This window comes from Coenobita brevimanus, chromosome 111 (genome assembly GCF_032717465.1).
Source record: "Coenobita brevimanus isolate Jiangsu-jjx chromosome 111, ASM3271746v2, whole genome shotgun sequence".
NCBI classification, from domain to species: Eukaryota; Metazoa; Arthropoda; class Malacostraca; order Decapoda; family Coenobitidae; genus Coenobita; species Coenobita brevimanus.
This window is the reverse complement of record NC_137064.1, coordinates 24,158,450-24,177,962: the sequence shown is the minus strand read 5'-3', so window position 1 is coordinate 24,177,962 and position 19,513 is coordinate 24,158,450. Positions and strand designations below refer to the sequence as shown.

Sequence of the window (19,513 nt, the reverse complement as noted above, 5' to 3'; positions counted from 1 at the left end):
CACCAAGAGTCATATAAAGAACACACCAAGTCCCACAAAGGGTCCACCAATAAAAAAAGGTACACTAAGACACAAAGGGCACACTAACACTCACAAAGGGCCCATGAAATCCAACAATGGGCCACCAGGATCCAGTCAAAGGGGTCCTGGCGTTCTGACAGGGGCTTCTTGCATATACAGTAGGTATGCCAAGGTAACAAAGTCAAGGAAATCCGTGAGGCAGCCTTGACGTTCTATTTCTTCCTTCTACGTTCTCCTGCTGGGTTATATCTTCCTACTGTCTTCCTACTGGGCTATGTCTTCGTACTGGGTTACATAAGAACATAAGAAGAGAGGATAACTGCAGTAGGCCGGTTGGCCCATGCTAGGCAGCTCCTAGAAGAGTAACTGAACTACTAGAATGAGATAAGGATAGCAAAGAAGAAGGCTCTCCCCCGCCCTCCAAACCCTCCAGCCGAAGCCGCCAGGAAAAAGTCAGAAAGAACACCACGCAGTATAGAAAAACTGGCGTGGACATTTTACAGGAAAGTGTGAAAGGAGAATAGAGACTAACATAATGTAACCTGAAAAGGAAAAATTATGAATTAGATAAGATTTTCTTTTTTCTATATCCACCCCTTATTAGTCATATGCTTATCTAGCCTATGCTTGAAACTCTCAATGGAAGAGGCAGCAACTACTTTACTAGGTAGCTTATTCCATTCCTCTACTACTCTATTACCAAACCAATTTCTACCGATTTCCTTACTGAAACGGAATTTTTCTAGTTTGAAACCATTATTTCTAGTTCTATCCTGTATGCTCACCTTAAGTACCTTGCTACTATCTCCCTTATTTATACCCTTCATCCACTTGAACACCTCAATTAAGTCTTCCCTTACTCTACGCCTCTCTAGCGAATGCAGACTTAGTCTTTTCAGTCTGTCTTCATATGACAGGCTCCGGACGTCATGTATCATTTTTGTCATTCTTCTCTGTACATTTTCTAATGAATTAATATCCATTCTATAGTAAGGACACCAAAATTGTACTGCGTAGTCTAAATGTGGCCTTACTAATGCTAGATAAAGTTTCAGTATTACTTTAGATGATCTATTGCTCATTCTTCTCGAAATAAATCCTAGGACCCTATTTCCTTTATTTCTCGCATTAATACACTGTTGCCTTGGTTTAAGGTCGTTACTAAGCATAACTCCTAGATCTCTCTCGCATTCCGATTTGCTAATTTCTTTGTTATCTAAGCTGTATTTAGTATCTCCAATGGTCCTGCCTACGTTAAGTACTTTACATTTTCCAACGTTAAATTCCATTTGCCAAATTTTAGACCATTTGGACAATGTATGGAGGTCTTTTTGTAAGTTATGGCAATCGTCAGTCGAGTTAATGATACGCCCTATTTTTGGATCGTCGGCAAATTTGCTGATGCTACTATTGACTCCTAAGTCTAGATCATTTATATATATAATAAATAATAAGGGACCGAGTACTGAACCCTGTGGTACACCGCTAGTTACTAATCCCCAGTCCGACTTAGTTCCATTTAGTAATACTCTCTGCTTTCGTCCTTTCAGCCAGGATTCTATCCATTTTAAGATATCGCCGTCTATACCGTGTGCTCGAACCTTTCTAACTAACCTTTTGTGTGGGACCCTATCAAAAGCTTTACTAAAGTCCAGATAAATAACATCGTAAGCTTTATCGCTATCTACTGCCTCATAGATCTCCGAGTAGAATGACAACAAGTTTGTGAGGCAGGATCGTCCTTGCCTGAATCCGTGCTGACTTTTGTTTATAAGATTAAAAAATTTCTAAGTGTTCTCTAATCTTATTTGCCAAAATTGACTCTAACATTTTTCCTACTATTGACGTTAGACTTATCGGACGATAATTCGACGCAGCTGATTTATCACCCTTTTTAAAGATGGGCACTACGTTTCCTGTCTTCCACACCTCTGGAACTTCTCGTGAACTTAAAGAGTCATTAAATAATGTTAAAAGTGGCTGACATAATTCTTCTTTGGTTTCTTTTATAATTTTTGCATATATATCGTCCGGACCTGGCGATTTTTGAGGTTTTAACTTATTAATTTCTTTCAATACGTCCTCCTTACTAATGGTTATTTTACTAAGAAAATTTTCCGTATTCTCATCGTAAATATTTGCTGCTTGAGAGACCAGGTCTAGATTTTCCTTGGTGAATACTGATATGAAATAATTATTTAGGATGGAGCACATTTCTTTATCTTCACTGGTAATGTCACCTGATTCTGTTCTGAGTGGTCCTATCCTATCTTTATTTTTCGTACGGTACATTTGATAAAAACCCTTGGGGTTTTCTTTTGATTCACTAGCAACCTTAAATTCATAACTCCTCTTTGCTTTTCTTATCTCCTTCTTTACTTCTCTATTTAAAATCGTGTACCTGTTACATAAGTGTTCCTCTCCACGTTTTATTTTTCTATATATTCCTTTCCTTTGGCCTATGAGAGATTTTGATCTGTTGTTTAACCATCTTGGTTCCGAATTATTCGTTCTAAACGGTTTTGAAGGGATATATCTATCTTGGCCTCCGTGTATTATATTTATTAACTCATTATACTTCTCACTGGTCGAACGTCAGTTTGGTACTGGAGCTGAATTAATTTCCGTCACCTGGACTATATTCCTATCTACCACCTCCCCCCTCACTGACACCTGACGGACATTCCCACGTGTTTCCTGCCCCACAGCTATGACCTGGGGTTCCCCACTGACCTGGCATTCCCTCAAATACCTAATCTCCCTGTGGAATACCGTTCGAAAATAAGCTCTTAAGCCATCGAAATCTCCTAGACGAAAATTAGGAACGGTGGAGGTGTGTGTGGAGGTATTTTCGGTGGAACAGACATCCCCTAACGGATTATATCTTCCTGCTGTCGTCCTGCTGCATCTTCCTAGTTCACCTTCCTCCCTGCATCTTTCCATTACATCTCCCTATCGTAAAGTCCTACTTTATTTCCTTACTATATCATCTCTCTCTCTCTCTCTCTCTCTCTCTCTCTCTCTCTCTCTCTCTCTCTCTCTCTCTCTCTCTCTCTCTCTCTCTCTCCATTTGCCTATTACACCTTCCTCTAAAGCTAAATCTCGATACAACACCTTCCTGCAACACATTCTTTATTCTGGCCTATGTTCCTTCACTTGGACTTTTTCAGACTTATAAATCTTCATTCTACGGATTCCTTCTGTTTCTTCCTAGTGCACTAAAATCTTCCTACTGAATCTTACACCATTATATTACTGTATCTTCCTACAAGGCTAAATCATCCTACATCATCATCATCATCTTCCTTTCACGTGTTTCACCCATTATTCTGGCTTGTTTTGTTGATAATGGTAATAAATATTTCTACTAATGCTAATGCTAATAATAATAATAATAATAACAATAAAACACTTCAGAGAGTACGCAGACGTGTCCATCAGCTCTGTATTATGGTTTCTGCATTATACTTTCAGCCAAGAGGGACGGCTCAAAACATTCACCCTTTGATGTACACTCTTAAGAAACACACGCATCAACACTCGTCCCGCAGGTGTATTCAGTGTAACCTTTTCGTGGTTTATGTACACACTACGCCATCTATGAACAAGGCTGGGAAACATAAGGCCACTCTGTGTCTGATGTGGCTTCCTTCTACGTACTCCTTCGGCTCATTTCTTTAAAAACATGATGGCTAAGATGTCCAATTATATTTAAATGATTCTGTTATATTTTACACATAACATAAAAAATGATCTGAATACATTAATAAATAAATACGTAAATATATATATCATTCAATCTATCTGTCCAGTTTGTAAAAAATGTATAAAAGAAAGACAGTACTTGAAGGTCTGTGCACATCCTTTACACTCTTATAGGAGGGACCTGAGGTATGAATGCCACTCAAACTACATATTTTTTGTCGGCGATAACTCACTGTACTGACTACGGCAAATGTCCAAACTGTTCCAAATTTAAAGAAAAGAATACCTGTACTTAAAACGACCCCCCCCCCTCTCAAAAAAAATAAATAAATAAATAAATAAAACGTCATGGAGAGATTATTATTATCATTATTATTATTATTATTCGTTGTGGGGTAGATGTGGATGTGGTTGAAAAGATTAGGAGAAATACACTGAGGTGGTTTGGACATGTGGAGAGAATGGAGACTGAAAGACTGACTAAGAGGGTGTATGTAGGTGAGGTGGAGGGAGGGAGAGGGAGGGGTAGACCGAGGATGAGGTGGAGGGATGGAGTTGAGAGGTATATGAGGGAGGGGGGGGTGAGTTGGGGGGAGGGGAGTCAAATGGTGGGTGACAGAGTGACTTGGAGGCGTTTTGTCTGCGGCCACCCTTTGCGGGATTAGGGCGTCGGGCTATAGATAGATAGATAGATAGATAGATTATTATTATTATTATTATTATATTATTTATTTCTTTTCCACACATTCACTCTCTGGACTACCTTGCATACACCGTAGGCTATAATAGTTGTGCTAATAATAAAAAATAAGAATTTGTCGGTGTACCTATAGTGTCTTTGGATCTGCATATTACGCTCTCTCTCTCTCTCTCTCTCTCTCTCTCTCTCTCTCTCTCTCTCTCTCTCCAGGACGAACAACGCATATTCAAACTCCTGAAAGCACTTTCCATAGCACCGTATTTCCTAATCCTCCGTTTTCTTTGATGCCATACTCCTTTACATTCTGCTACGCCCTCCCTCTTCTTTGATGTAGTACACTTTAGTCCCAAAATACGCTAAATATGCTACTGATGTTAAAACCGAGCCCAGAATTTTGATGTTAATATTAAACCCAAAATTTTGAAAGCTTCGGGACTGGGCGAAGGAATATTTATGCCATTTTTCACTGGGTATTTTGGTGGTTGCTTCTCTGGGTTTTGCATTTCTCTTCGTTTTTGGATATCGTACACACATTGCGTTTATTGGAGGAGGAGGAGAAGAAGGATGGGGATGATGGGAAGGAGGAAGAGGAGGAGGAGGAGGAAGAGAAGGAAGAGGAGGAAAAGAGAGTGGTGGTGATGGTGATGATAACGATAAAGGGCTACTACGTCACCCAACACTCAAAATTCCTCCACCTCAAATGACATTGCTATTTTACCAATTTTACGATAGTTTTTTAAATTCACTTCAGATTCCCAGCCCATAATAAACTTACGATACCGCCACTACAAATCACACAAACACAAACATTCAGTCCGTGGAAGGCGCCTAAAGATCAACAAGAACCGCACCGAGAAAAATGCCGATCCCATTTCTTACTTCTTCCCCCTTTAAAGACTCGGCCCAAACTACTTACTGCTGAATGCGAAAAGTTGGACCATTGAGGAACACAGTGGGACGGACGAGGACAAGCTGGGTGGCGAGGGAAGGGACGGGGTGGGGGAGGAACAGAAAGGGGCAGGGAAGGGCGGGAGGGGGGGAGAGAAAGAGGCAGGGTGGGAAAGAGACGGTGAGGGGGGGGGGAATGGATCAGGGAAATGGTGGAGAGTGGCTTAGGGAAATGGGAGAGAGTTTATCAGGGATATGGAGGAGAGGATTAAGGGCATGGGGAGTGGATAAGTTGAATGGTGGAAGGTGATTAGAAGCAGGGAGGGGAGGGGAGGAGATTTGAGGTAGGCAGGGAAGTGGATTAGGGGCAGGGGGAGGAGGGGGGGAGATCAGAGGTAGGCTACGGAAGCGAGTGGATTACGGGCAGGGAGGGGAGGGCATTAGAGGCATGGGGGAAAGGACAAGGAACAAGAGAACTGAGAGTATTGGAGGACTAGGCAGGGAACATGAGGTAGAGAGCAAATACTGTACGTAGGGTGTTAGGCAACGGTGAACATTATGGGAAGGAAAGGGAGCATGGGGTGCGGCGCTGGGGAGTAGGGAGCATAGGAGTCGAGAGCACGGGAGCTAGGGGGCAGGGAGCAGAGCAACAGGGAGCAAGAAGCTAGATGAGGAAGACGAGGAAGCATGACGGGCAGAGAGGGAAGGGGTGCAAGGAACTATGGTGACAGGGAGTACTGGGGAGGGGGAGAGGGGAGATAGTTAGGGAGTAGGTTTAGTGATGACGTAAGTTTTTTCTAGATAAAAAACAAGCATCAAGGGAGGCAATCGTAGATGTCATACGATCCGATGAATCAATAAATAGAACCAGTTTTACGAGCAGCAGACACTATTTGCGGACGATGGACTGCATTTAAATGCCGTTGGTTCTGCCCGTCTCGGTCGTTTGCTTAGTGATGCCGTAATTTTTTTCTGGAGAGAAAAAAAAAACAAGCATCAAGGGAGGCAATCGTAGATGTCATACGATCCGATGAATCAATAAGTAATGGAAACTTCACACATCGGAAAACACATTAAAGCTCTTCATGTAAATGCGCGTAGTCTGTGTAATAAGTTTTATGATTTAGAGGCCCTTGTCATTACTGAAGATTATGATGTAATTCATATAACAGAATCGTGGCTAAATACTGAGCAGAGAGATTTTCTAGCAGAGTTTAATTTACCAGGCTATCACATTTTCAGTAGTGAAAGGATGAATCGAGCAGGGTGCGGTGTGTTGTTATATATTAAATCAGGATTTCATCCAGTCGTAATTAGCAAGCCATGTATTGAAAACATTGACACTATTTATATTCAGCTTAGAAATGAATCTTGTCATAAAATCACTCTTGGGTTAATTAATCGTCCACCTGGTCAGCCACTCAACATTGATAATGAAATCTACAATCAAATTGCTGAAATATCTTGTATGCAAAGCGCTGTAATATTCGGTGAGTAATTTACCAGTTCCAAAATGGGGAGAAGCCCTATCCTCACACACAGGGTTAGACCTATATACAAACTTGCGGGAAAGTTCTTTGTATCAATTTGTAGATTATCCGACACGTAGAGCTAACATCCTTGATCTTGTCTTAGCCATATCAGAAAATGTAGTGTGCAACGTTATTGTAGGAGAAGAATTTAGTACAAGTGATCATCGCATTGTTACATTTAACATTAAATTCAGTGAAGACAGTGTCAAGGCCAGTTGCGAGAAAGTGCCTGACTTTCAGCAAATTTTAAGAAATTAAAGGCAATTATAGGCACAGGTGACTGGCATCCCATTGTTGAAACTTTAGATATCAATGACGCATGGAATTTTTTTAGAGAAACTCTCAACAGTGCCGTCAGGTTAAGTATTCCAATGCGCAACAGAAGACCTGCCAAAAATTCTAAACCCAAATGGTGGAACTCCAACATTAAACATTGCATAGAAGCAAAAACCCTTGCATATAAAAATTATAATACCACAAAGAGTCAAAGTCATAAAAATAAATACGATGCCCTTCAATGGAAAGCAAAAAAATTAATTAAATGCAGTAAGAAAAACCTTGAGACACATATTGCAAGTATCAGTAAATCAAATCCCAAAGAATTTTTCAGTTACATAAGAAGCAAAAAGGTAATAACTCCATCAATCGGTCCCTTAATCACAGACAATAGAGAGCACACTGATGATGAAACTATGAATGCGAAAATTCTTAATACTTTCTTCGCATCAGTATATACAACAGAAAATATACATACGATTCCTACTGTTTCCCCCATTCCTATTGAAGAGGGCAACATAATCACTGACATTACAGTTAGTGATCGCGATGTACTGTTTGCAATAAACAAATTAAAAGAGAATAAACCACCAGGACCGGACAAAATATCGCCATGCTTATTGAAGGAACTACAGAATGAAATATCAAAGCCTTTATTTGAACTTTTTGACTTATCACTTAAGAGCAGTAAGGTGCCACACGAATGGAAGCTTGCTAACGTAACCCCAATATTCAACAGGGGCAACAGAAGCCAACCAGAAAACTACCGCCCAATTAGTTTAACATCGGTGGTTTGCAAATTGCTTGAAACTATTATCAGTGACAAGTTTGTGAAACATTTAGAATAAAACAATCTCATAAAAGATTCTCAACATGGTTTTCGTAATAATCGCTCTTGCCTCACGAATCTGCTGGACTTTTTCAATGATATACTGAACATGTATGACGAGACTAAATCTGTTGATGTGGTCTACCTTGATTTTCAAAAGGCTTTTGACAAAGTTCCACACAAAAGACTCCTTCAGAAGCTAAAGGCACATGGTTTCAGCAGCAGTGTTCTTGGGTGGGTAGGAGATTGGCTCACCGGATGAAAGCAAAGAGTTGTAATAAATGGAAAAGAGTCAGACTGGATAAACAGTACAAGTGGAGTCCCACAGGGTTCAGTGTTAGGTCCTATTCATTTCTTATTATATGTAAATGATACTGACAAAGGATTGTGTTGTAAGATTTCAAAATTTGCTGATGATACTAAAATAGGTAACAGAGAAGATACAGCACTGCAAAGGCAAGCAATTCAGAGATCTTGATCAACTGTTTAACTGGGCCTAAGTCTGGCAAATGGATTTCAATATTAATAAATGGAAAGTGCTAAACATTGGCAGCAAAAACGTACGAGCAAGTTATAGCATGAATAATGTCCATCTCGATAGGGTAAACTATGAAAAAGACTTAGGAGTTATAATAACAAACGACTTGAAACCATGCAAACAATGTACTGAAGCTGTGAAAAAAACCAATAAATTGATTGGATTCATAGGTACAGCATTTGAATATAAATCAGATAATATCATCCTCACTTTGTATAATTCCTTAGTACACCCGCACTTGGAGTACTGCGTTCAGTTTTGGTCACCGTATTATAAAAAGGATATGGAAAAGCTTGAAAGAGTGGAGCGAAGGATGACAAAGATGATACCTAGATTGAGAAATAAACCGTACGAGGAACGTTTAGAAGCCCTGAATTTATTTACCCTAACTAAACGGAGGTTACGAGGAGATCTAATTCAAGTATGCAAAATATTTAAAGGACATGATAACATGGCTGTAGATAAATACTTCACAGTTGATCACTCGAATTATACTAGAAGCAATGGGCATACAATAATTGGCAAACGATTCCAGTCGCATGAAGCTAAGCATTTCTTTTTCAATAGAGTTGTAAATATACGGAATAAATTGCCCTACAATGTAGTCAATTGCAATACAGTACAAACCTTTAAAGGTCGCCTGGATAAGTATTTGTCGTCTAATCCCCAGCTTAATATGTTTACTCCTGAATAAAACACTTGCGTATGTTTAATTTTTTATTTTATTTTAGACCATGGATCAATTTATTAAATGTAAATATAGTATATACACAGATATCCCTGAGTTAACGGTCATTACTCATACTTTAGACCTGTGATGGGCTGTGGATCACTGAGGATTCCTGTTAGTTAAGTGGCTGCCATCGGGATTTTTTTAATGTACCAAGGGTCACTGCTCCAGGAGGTGACTTGTGTGATTGTCCCACATGGGAAAGTTCCTAGTCTCAGTGGAATGAACGGAGCTGGGGCCTGATTGACTGCTGCCTATCTTAATAGCGCCGGGCAAGGCTGCTGCACCACCCCTGAACATCCACACTGTGCACTGTGCAATTTCCAAGCTGTGTCCGCAGACGCCTCGTCAACTCAACGTACCCGTACTGACATGCATTATTTATTCATTTATTTATTCGATTTTATTTTACTACTTCCTCTTCCAGGTTATTCATACTGGTAGCTTATAGATAAAGTATTATAGAATGTAACTTTTCTTTTTCAGTCTTTCCTATGAAATTTCCATGTCAGTTTTTCCATGCTGCATGGTGGTTTTTCTCACTTTTTCTTGTTAGTTTTAACTGGAGGGTTTGAAGGCGGGGGAGCCGTCTTGCTTTACTATCCTTATCCTTCAGCATGAAGAGTAAGAACTTGTAGTCATAGTCTACTCTGTAACAAACAGCCTCGAAAGGACAATGAGGTCTGTTGCTGTTTGCTTTCCTTTGTACTCCTTTGTACCAGGTGGCTAGAGGGAGTAAGAGGGAGATGGGCAGGGAGTCGGTGGAGAGAAATGGGGAAAGTATCTCGAGAAGGGGAGGGGAAGGGGATAGGCCAAGAATAAATCGAACAGACACCAAACTCTCTCTTCATTAACCTTACATAACACCCACTCACCTGTTTTCAAAGTAGAATAATCTGGTACTCTTACGCCTCCACCAAAGTTCCTTCTTATACTCGTTGCCCCGGAGAAAAATGAGCGCCCTTAAACTTCCAAAGCAGCCTTAAGTTGCTTTGATCTCTTGCCTTTCCAAAGTTTTATAATTTCTCCGTCGCAAGAAATGGCCTGTTATTATTTTTTTTTTTTCGGCGACGAACTTCTGGTATTGATTCAGAGCGATGGTTTATTGGCCGAGAACACGAGCTGAAAGTTTTGTACGTATATCAATCTTTCATTTATCTATCTTTTTTATTGTTTCATTTGTCTGTAGCCTTTACTCCACTGTGTTTAGTTATAACTACACCTTTTCAATCTACTGTATATATTTATCTATCTACCCCATATATGTCTTACTGAATATCAACGTATAATATATGCGTACCAAATATCTCTATATACTTGTCTGTTTTTAGGTAAGTAAGCTCAAGCACTTCCATAAAAAATTAGTGTTATCGTCCAAACTCTACCATCATTTTTCGTGTTAGCAAAAGGAGTGGTGTGTGTGTCTGCGGCTGACACACACACACACACACACACACACACACACACACACACACACACACACACACACACACAGAATGGGCCCCCAGCTCTCCAAATCTGATAATATACACAACTCTTCTAGTTTATATGCACCGCTACCCATGGAATACACAATGCTTTTATCTTTGCAGCTGTTTCATCCATATCCTATTTCCCCAAAGTCCCACCAGTAACAGGACGAAAAGAACGACTAAAATCCGAAATGAATGACTAAAATCCGAAATGAACAACTAAAATCCGGCATGAACGACTAAAATTCGGAATGAACGCCTAAACTCCGAAATGAACGACTGAAATCCGGAATGAACGACTACAATACGGAATGAATGATTAAAATCCGTATTGAACGACTAAAATCTAGTGACCAATACATTTTACTTCCTTTTTCCTAAACCTGCAGGCCTTTTAAAGGGGGGGGGGGGGCGCTGAGAAAATGGACTGTTTGCCAGATCAAGAGACGTACAAATCCCTTTGGTCAAAACTAAATATAGAATGAAGGAAAGAACGAAAGTGAAAGAAAGAAAGAATCTCAGACTTCGAAGGAGTCACGCCAAAATATCAAAAATTAAAGAGAGAAAGAAAGAACGAACCTCAAATTTCGAAGAAGTCACGCCAAAAGATCATATTCTAAAGACAGAAAGAAAGAAGGAAAGAAAGGAAAATCAAAATTCGAAGGAGTCTCGCCAAAAGATCAACAACTCAGGGAATAAAAAAACGGAAAGACAAAAATAAAATATGCACCGGAAAATGGAGAGAACGATAAAAAGAGGAAAAAGAGCAAGAGAAGCAAAGCCACAGCAAGAGACATCATTTACACGGTGTGCATAATCCCTTGATAATTCTCTTTTTTATACGAGCTTTGGTATTCCTATTACTGTATTAAATCCATCCTGACCCATATATTATCAGGGAAAAGGCTTAGGATGATATTATGATTGATGATGATGATGATGATGATGAAGATGACGATAACAATAATGACGATGGCACTGACGATGACAACGTTGGCGGTGATGATGATGATGATGATGATGATGTCGACTCCACACTAACGCCTTCTCTTTCTCTCTCTCTGCAGCGTGGATCCTTGGGTGGGTGATGTGCAAGCTGGTCGCCTATGTGCAGGGCGTCTCCGTCTCCGCCTCCGTCAATTCCCTCGTCGCTGTATCTTTGGACAGGTAAATGTGTGTGTGTGTGTGTGTGTGTGTGTGTGTGTGTGTGTGTGTGTGTGTGTGTGTGTGTGTGTGTGTGTGTGTGTGTGTGTGTGTGTGTGTGTGTGTGTGTGTGTGTGTGTGTGTGTGTGTGTGTGTGTGTGTGTGTGTGTGTGTGTGTGTGTGTGTGTGTGTGTGTGTGTGTGTGTGTGTGTGTGTGTGTGTGTGTGTGTGTGTGTGTGTGTGTGTGTGTGTGTGTGTGTGTGTGTGTGTGTGTGTGTGTGTGTGTGTGTGTGTGTGTGTGTGTGTGTGTGTGTGTGTGTGTGTGTGTGTGTGTGTGTGTGTGTGTGTGTGTGTGTGTGTGTGTGTGTGTGTGTGTGTGTGTGTGTGTGTGTGTGTGTGTGTGTGTGTGTGTGTGTGTGTGTGTGTGTGTGTGTGTGTGTGTGTGTGTGTGTGTGTGTGTGTGTGTGTGTGTGTGTGTGTGTGTGTGTGTGTGTGTGTGTGTGTGTGTGTGTGTGTGTGTGTGTGTGTGTGTGTGTGTGTGTGTGTGTGTGTGTGTGTGTGTGTGTGTGTGTGTGTGTGTGTGTGTGTGTGTGTGTGTGTGTGTGTGTGTGTGTGTTAATGCATTTATCTCGTCGTATCCGTACCATAGAAACAGTATTGGTAGTCCCAGGACGATCTGAAATGTGAACCCAGTGGACTGCAGACTAAATTTCTTTCCTCCTGCAGTCCACCATCCTTTTAAGGGGATAAGGGAAGCAGTTAAGGGATCTTCGTATAACCAGGCAGTTGACCCGCCGTTATATCAGTGCCACCACATGAAGGCGTCCCTATCCAGCACCTATCCTTAAGGTAATTTTCTTATATAAACTTAGTAGGCTGGCAGATACATTTAGGTCTATTTCGAGTTGCAGAAATTTGAGTTGCAGAAATTCTGAGTTGCAGAAATTTTTATTTCATCGAGTTCCTATTGTACTTTTTTCATACTCTGTGCATTGGTGAATATTTTTATGGATTTTTCTCGCCTTGAATTTGTTATGTTTTTATTCTTTAGACAGAATTATCTAAGACTGTATCCTCCGTAAAAATCTAATTTCATTCATTAATGGCGTAACAGTATAATTTTAAATATTTTTTTCTTCTTGTTCGTATTTTTAGTTAGTTGTCTTCCGGGCAGGGACACTAACCCTCCGCCAACCCACTTGCTGTCACGTAGGGAGCACGTGTTGGTTGGTTATAAGGTTACCACCCAGCGTTGTAAGTGGTTTCCTGGTTTACAGGAAATCATTTGGCTTGTCACGCAGTGTAGAGCTACCGTAAAAAACAGAGTACCACTACACTAAGCGGGTGGATGATGGGCACCCCCACCTACCAAAGACAGAGTTAGGGAAATAACAAAGGAATTAGTTGGGGAAGAACAGGGAGGCTTTAGGAAGGGAAGAGCTTATGTAGATCAGATTTTCATTCTTAGATCTTTAGCGGAAAAGTTTCTAGAAAAGGGAAAGAAGTTGTATGCGGCCTTCATGGATTTGGAGAAAGCATATGACAGGGTGGATAGACAAGGATTGTGGAAAATATTAAGAATATATGGAGTACAGTAGATGGGAAGTTGATGAATGCTGTGAAGGGTATGTATGAGGGGGCTAAGGCTGCAATGCGTGTGGATAGTGAATTGAGTGAATTTTTCTACCTGAAGGTTGGATTGAAACAGGGATGTGTCATGTCTCCATGGTTGTTCAATCTGTATATTGATGGGGTTATGAAAGAGATATATGTTAGGGCAGTGGATGCTGAAGTGGCCCTAATGAGAGAGGACAGTGTTTGGAAACTCTCTGTACTGTTGTCTGCAGATGATACTGTGTTGTTAAGTGAAGACGAAGGGAAGCTGTAAGGCTTGTTGCATGAGTTTGGGAGTGTTTGCAAGAAACGGAATCTGAAGGTGAATGTAGGGAAGAGTAAAGTTATGGTCTTCGAGAGAAATGAAGTCAGTGAATGTACAGTGAGGCTGGATGAGGAGGAAATGGACAATGAGAGTACGTTTAAGTACTTGGGCAGTGTGATGAGTAAGGATGGAAGTTTATATGGTGAAGTGCTTGAAAGGGTGCAACAAGAAAGAAATGTTGCTGCTTCCTTGAAAGTAGTGATAAGAAACAGGGAAATGAGCATGGAAGTGAAAAAGTTACTACATGACAGTATTGTGATACCATCTCTAACGTATGGAAGTGAAACTTGGACCTTGTTGGAGGGACAGAATTCAAGAGTGAGAGCAGCGGCAATGAGTTATCTGAGAGAAGAATGTGGAGTCACATGGAGAGACAGACTGACAAATGAGGATGTGAAGGAGCGTTGTGGTGTGGATGTGGATGTGATAGGAACCGTTAGGAGAAACACACTGAGGTGGTTTGGCCATGTGGAGAGGATGGAGAGTGAGAGATTGACGAGGAGAGTGTATGTGAGTGAGGTGAAGGGGGAGAAAGAACATAAGAAGAGAGGATAACTGCAGTAGGCTGGTTGGCCCATGCTAGGCAGCTCCTAGAAGAGTAGCTGAACTACTAGAATGAGATAAGGATAGCAAAGGGAGGGGGAGGCCAAGGATGAGATGGAGGGATGGAGTGGAGAGGTATATGAGGAAGGGACAGTTTAATGGTGGAGGACAGGGCGACGTGGAGGCGATTTCTTTGTGGCCACCCTTTGCGGGATTAAGGCGTCTGGCAATAGATAGAGAGAGAGATTTTTTTCTCATTCTTGACAAGTAGGTTAATCACTTTTCATTGTTTTTTTGTCTCGAATTTGTATTTTCTTAATTTTTTTGTGTGGACTGCTGCCATTTTTTCAGGGATATCCACCCCAATCGAACTATTATTTTTTAAATTTCGTCTGTGAGTTCCGTTTTAACGATTTAACGATTTTTCTCCCACCGAATTCGCTTTTATCTGGTCCTTTGTGGGCTGGCAAAATTTTGGAAGGATTTTGGAAGGATCTGTCTCCCCCTCCCCCTCACATTTTTGTATTTTTTTCTGGGTTGTGCGGCTCAAGAGATTACCTCCTCCTGCCCTTCAGTACACTGGACACGCAGTTTTTTCCCATCAGTGCTTTCATAAAATCTGCACCGTTTTCCTCGCTTTTCCTTCTTCTTTCCTCCCCTCTCTCTCTCTCTCTCTCTCTCTCTCTCTCTCCCTCAGTTCTACCTTCATTCCCTCCTCCTCCTCCTTTTCCTTCCTGTAATCCCTCCTCCATATCTTTTCAGCAATATTAATCTTACATAACTCCTCTTAAATCCCACTTCTCCTAAAAGCCCACAATTACACCAAATAAGGGTCAGTGTAAGGTGTTTCCAAAGCCACTCAGGGGAACGATTCACAGACGACCTTAAGATTAATTTCCCGTAGTAACTAAGACATGCTTCTGTGGTAAGGCTAGAAAGCAGAGGTGAACGCAAGGTCTTTCCATATATCTTACTCTTTATCAGTAAGGAAATAAATAAAACTAAAATACAAAATAAAACTATCGAAATCCTTACTATTATACCCGTCGCAACTTCCCACGTCTCTTGTTCCTCCTACTTAATAATAACAATAATAATAATAACAATAATAATAATAATAATAATAATAATAATAAAATGATAATAATAATAATAATAATAATAATAATAAAATGATAATAATAATAATAATAATAATAATGATAATAATAGTAATACGGTAGTAGTAGCAGCAGCAGCAGCAGCAGTAGTAGTAGTAGTAGCAGTAGTAGTAGTAGTAGCAGTAGTAGTAACAAAATAGCAATGATAATAGTAAAAGTAATAATAATAATAATAATAATAATAATAATAATAATAATAACAATAATAATAATAATACAGAAAGAAGCCAGCATCACCCACGGCAGCTCATATCTTTGGCTATTTTGAGGGAGTAGCCAATATTTCTCATTTACCAGACCCTCGCCAACTTCTGTCAAAATTCTGAAAAACTTCTTGGACTTTAATCCTTATTATGTCGTAGGTTTAATACGTCTAAGTGCTGTGTGTGTGTGTGTGTGTGTGTGTGTGTGTGTGTGTGTGTGTGTGTGTGTGTGTGTGTGTGTGTGTGTGTGTGTGTGTGTGTGTGTGTGTGTGTGTGTGTGTGTGTGTGTGTGTGTGTGTGTGTGTGTGTGTGTGTGTGTGTGTGTGTGTGTGTGTGTGTGTGTGTGTGTGTGTGTGTGTGTGTGTGTGTGTGTGTGTGTGTGTGTGTGTGTGTGTGTGTGTGTGTGTGTGTGTGTGTGTGTGTGTGTGTGTGTGTGTGTGTGTGTGTGTGTGTGTGTGTGTGTGTGTGTGTGTGTGTGTGTGTGTGTGTGTGTGTGTGTGTGTGTGTGTGTGTGTGTGTGTGTGTGTGTGTGTGTGTGTGTGTGTGTGTGTGTGTGTGTGTGTGTGTGTGTGTGTGTGTGTGTGTGTGTGTGTGTGTGTGTGTGTGTGTGTGTGTGTGTGTGTGTGTGTGTGTGTGTGTGTGTGTGTGTGTGTGTGTGTGTGTGTGTGTGTGTGTGTGTGTGTGTGTGTGTGAAACAGTTAATATGCCATGACTATACATTTTTCTATGGAGTACTGGCCTAGGAATAAAATAATTATCAACCCACATCAAGTTGTTGCTCTAATCATCACAACCATCATTTTCTTCTTCTTCTCCTCCTCCTCCTTCTTCTTCCCCTTCCCCTTCCCCTTCTCCCCATCCTCCTCCTTCTCCTTCTTCACTTCCTTCGTCTTGTCCTCCTCTCTCCCCCCGGACCTTCGTACATCACCTGACCCACATCCACCTCAAATGGTCCCACAGGCCAAAAAGGGTCATTGGGTGGGAAAATACAAAACTCCAAAGACCCTTCCACTCCATAGCCTTCTGACACCTGAGAGGGGAGGCGAAGGGAGGTGAGAAGAAATGTCTGGGAGGAAACGTGGAGGGAAAGAAGGAAACGTGCAGAGAAAACAGGAAACGTGGAGGAAAAGAAGGAAACGTTGGAGCAAAACAGAGACTCATTTAGATATACAGCCTCTGACAGACACAAACAGATATGAGCATACAGTAAGATAAAGATACAGAGGCAAAAATAGATATGAACATCGTCACATATAAACTTAGGTATAGTAATTCTGAGGAGAAAAAAAAGACAGACAGATGGAGAAGTACACACACACACACACACACACACACACACACACACACACACACACACACACACACACACACACACACACACACACATCCTCCCCCCACACACAGTCACTTACACACACCTGTCACTCATTCTCAATCAATCAATACCCCTGCCCATCTACCTCTTTACATCTATCTCAAAGCCTCCCCGCCGCTTCAGTCTACACCCAGCTAATCCCCCTCCCTCCTAATCCTGGAGAAAAGTGTATATAAAACGCGTCCCTTCCTTTAATCCTCCTGAACCCAAGCTACCTTCTGCGCTTTCAAAGAACCTCTATCGCGCTAAGACGGAATTTGACCTCGCCCTTCTGCTTCAGGTGCACTGCGCTTCCTTCAACGTTTGGCTGCTTTTTCCTTTTCAGTCCTGCTTTCCTATTGGCTTTTTATTTTCTTGTTTCCTTTCCTTGCCTGTTTGCCTTTTTTACTTCCTTACCCCACTTCCTTCGTCCTTTGCCCACTTTTTACCTTTTCATTCTTGTTTTCTTTATTTGCTTTTCATCTCCCTCTTTCATTTCCTCATTTTTATCTGCTTTTTTTTTATTTGCTTACCTCATCTCCTCGTCGTCTGCCTCATTTCACTTTTTTTTTTTTTTTACTGCCGCGTTTCTTACTCTAATTTATATTGGGTGTTCGTGTTCCTGTTTATCATAGCTTTTTATTTCCCTGTTCAATTCTATGTTTCTCTCTCTCTCTCTCTCTCTCTCTCTCTCTCTCTCTCTCTCTCTCTCTCTCTCTCTCCTGCTTATACCTCCCTCTTCCTTCTCTCCTATTTCCCTCTTTTCCTCGCCTCTTTGCACCCCCATTTTCCTTTTAAATTTCTCTCCTCTTCCTTTCGCCTTCCTCTCATCTTTTTTGCGATTTCCCATCTTCTTCCTCCGCTCCTCCTCCTTATTTTTCCTTTTTCTCTTCCTCCTCCTCTCCCTCCTTCCTCCTTTTTCCACCTCCTCCTCCTCCTTCGTCTCATCCTTCTCCTGTCCCTCTCTTCCTTCTTCTCATCTACCCTCTCCCCCTTCCTTCTTCTTCTTCTTCTCTTTCACATACCTCTCCTCCTCCTCCTCCTTCCTCTTCCTTCTTCCAGCTCCCTCTCCTCCTCCTCTTTCTACCTGCCCCTCCTCCTCCCCTTCCTTCTTGCAGTTACCTCTCCTTCTCTTTCACCTGCCATTCCTCCTACCCTCTTCTCCTCCTCTTTCACCTGTTCCTCCTCCCTCTTCCTCCTCTTCCCCTTCCCTCTACTCCACTTCCCTCTCCACCTCTTCCACAAAACCCCATTTTTACCCATTCGCTCTCAAATCCCTCTCCCTGCATTACACTTCCTGGTTCTCTCTCTCTCTCTCTCTCTCTCTCTCTCTCTCTCTCTCTCTCTCTCTTTATAAAAGGCAATTTAAAACTACCAGTATGTTTCTTTTATGCTGGTTTTGTGTGTGTGTGTGTGTGTGTGTGTGTGTGTGTGTGTGTGTGTGTGTGTGTGTGTGTGTGTGTGTGTGTGTGTGTGTGTGTGTGTGTGTGTGTGAGTGTTTGTGTGTGTGTGTTTGTGTGTGTGTGTTTGTGTGTGTGTGTGTGTGTGTGTGTGTGTGTGTGTGTGTGTGTGTGTGTGTGTGTGTGTGTGTGTGTGTGTGTGTGTGTGTGAGAGAGAGAGAGAGAGAGAGAGAGAGAGAGAGTATACAGTATTTGTATTCACAATAGCTTCAACTCACCTTCCCTAGGAACCTGACACCATTCTCATATCACACTCTCTCTCTCTCTCTCTCTCTCTCTCTCTCTCTCTCTCACACACACACACACACACACACACACACACACACACACACACACACACACATTCCCCTGCCCGCTGTCTATTCTTTTCCATGTCCCCTCTTGGCTTTCCCCTCCAGCTGTCTATCTCCCGTGTGGTCGACAGATCCTACTGACAGGCAACTGACAGACGCATGCTACCTTCACCCCTTGGCCAATCTCAGTCTCTCCCTCTTCCTGTTTCTAGCTGTCTATCTATTCATCCATCAATCTATCTATATCTATCTGTCTTCTCTTCCTGCCTCTATTTGTTTATCTATCTATCTATCTATCTATCTACCAGTTTTTACCTCTATCTTTATATCACTATGTTCCTCTCTCTACCTGTGTGTTTATTGATATTCCCTCCCACTATCCAAGTCTCTCTCTCTCTCTCTCTCTCTCTCTCTCTCTCTCTCTCTCTCTCTCTCTCTCTCTCCTACCATTCTTTGACTTCTCTTTCTCAGGCTCCTAAGTTTTCTCTTCTCTTCTTTTATCGTTACTTCCTCGTTCATCTCCTCGTCTCTCCTCATCCATTCTCGTCCTTCCCCTACATCCCTTTCTTCCATTCAATTATGTTCCCTCTTTTTTTCACTTTCACTTTTTCCTCTTTCCTCCCTTCACATCCTCCTCTTTCCTCTCCTTCCTCTTCTCCGACTTAAGTTCCATCAACATAGTACCAGACGTAGTAAAATAAAAATAAATAAAGGAATAAATAAATGT

General features: G+C 41.4%; 1 protein-coding gene across 1 annotated transcript in view; it reads left to right on the top strand.

Moving 5' to 3' along the window:
- Positions 1–19,513, top strand: part of LOC145417846 (neuropeptide SIFamide receptor-like) — a 386,262-nt gene that overhangs the window by 262,933 nt on the left and 103,816 nt on the right. The window contains exon 3 of the mRNA XM_080286466.1: positions 11,759–11,858. Within this exon, the coding sequence (XP_080142592.1) occupies positions 11,759–11,858 (100 nt within the window). The remainder of the gene's footprint in view (positions 1–11,758; positions 11,859–19,513) is intronic.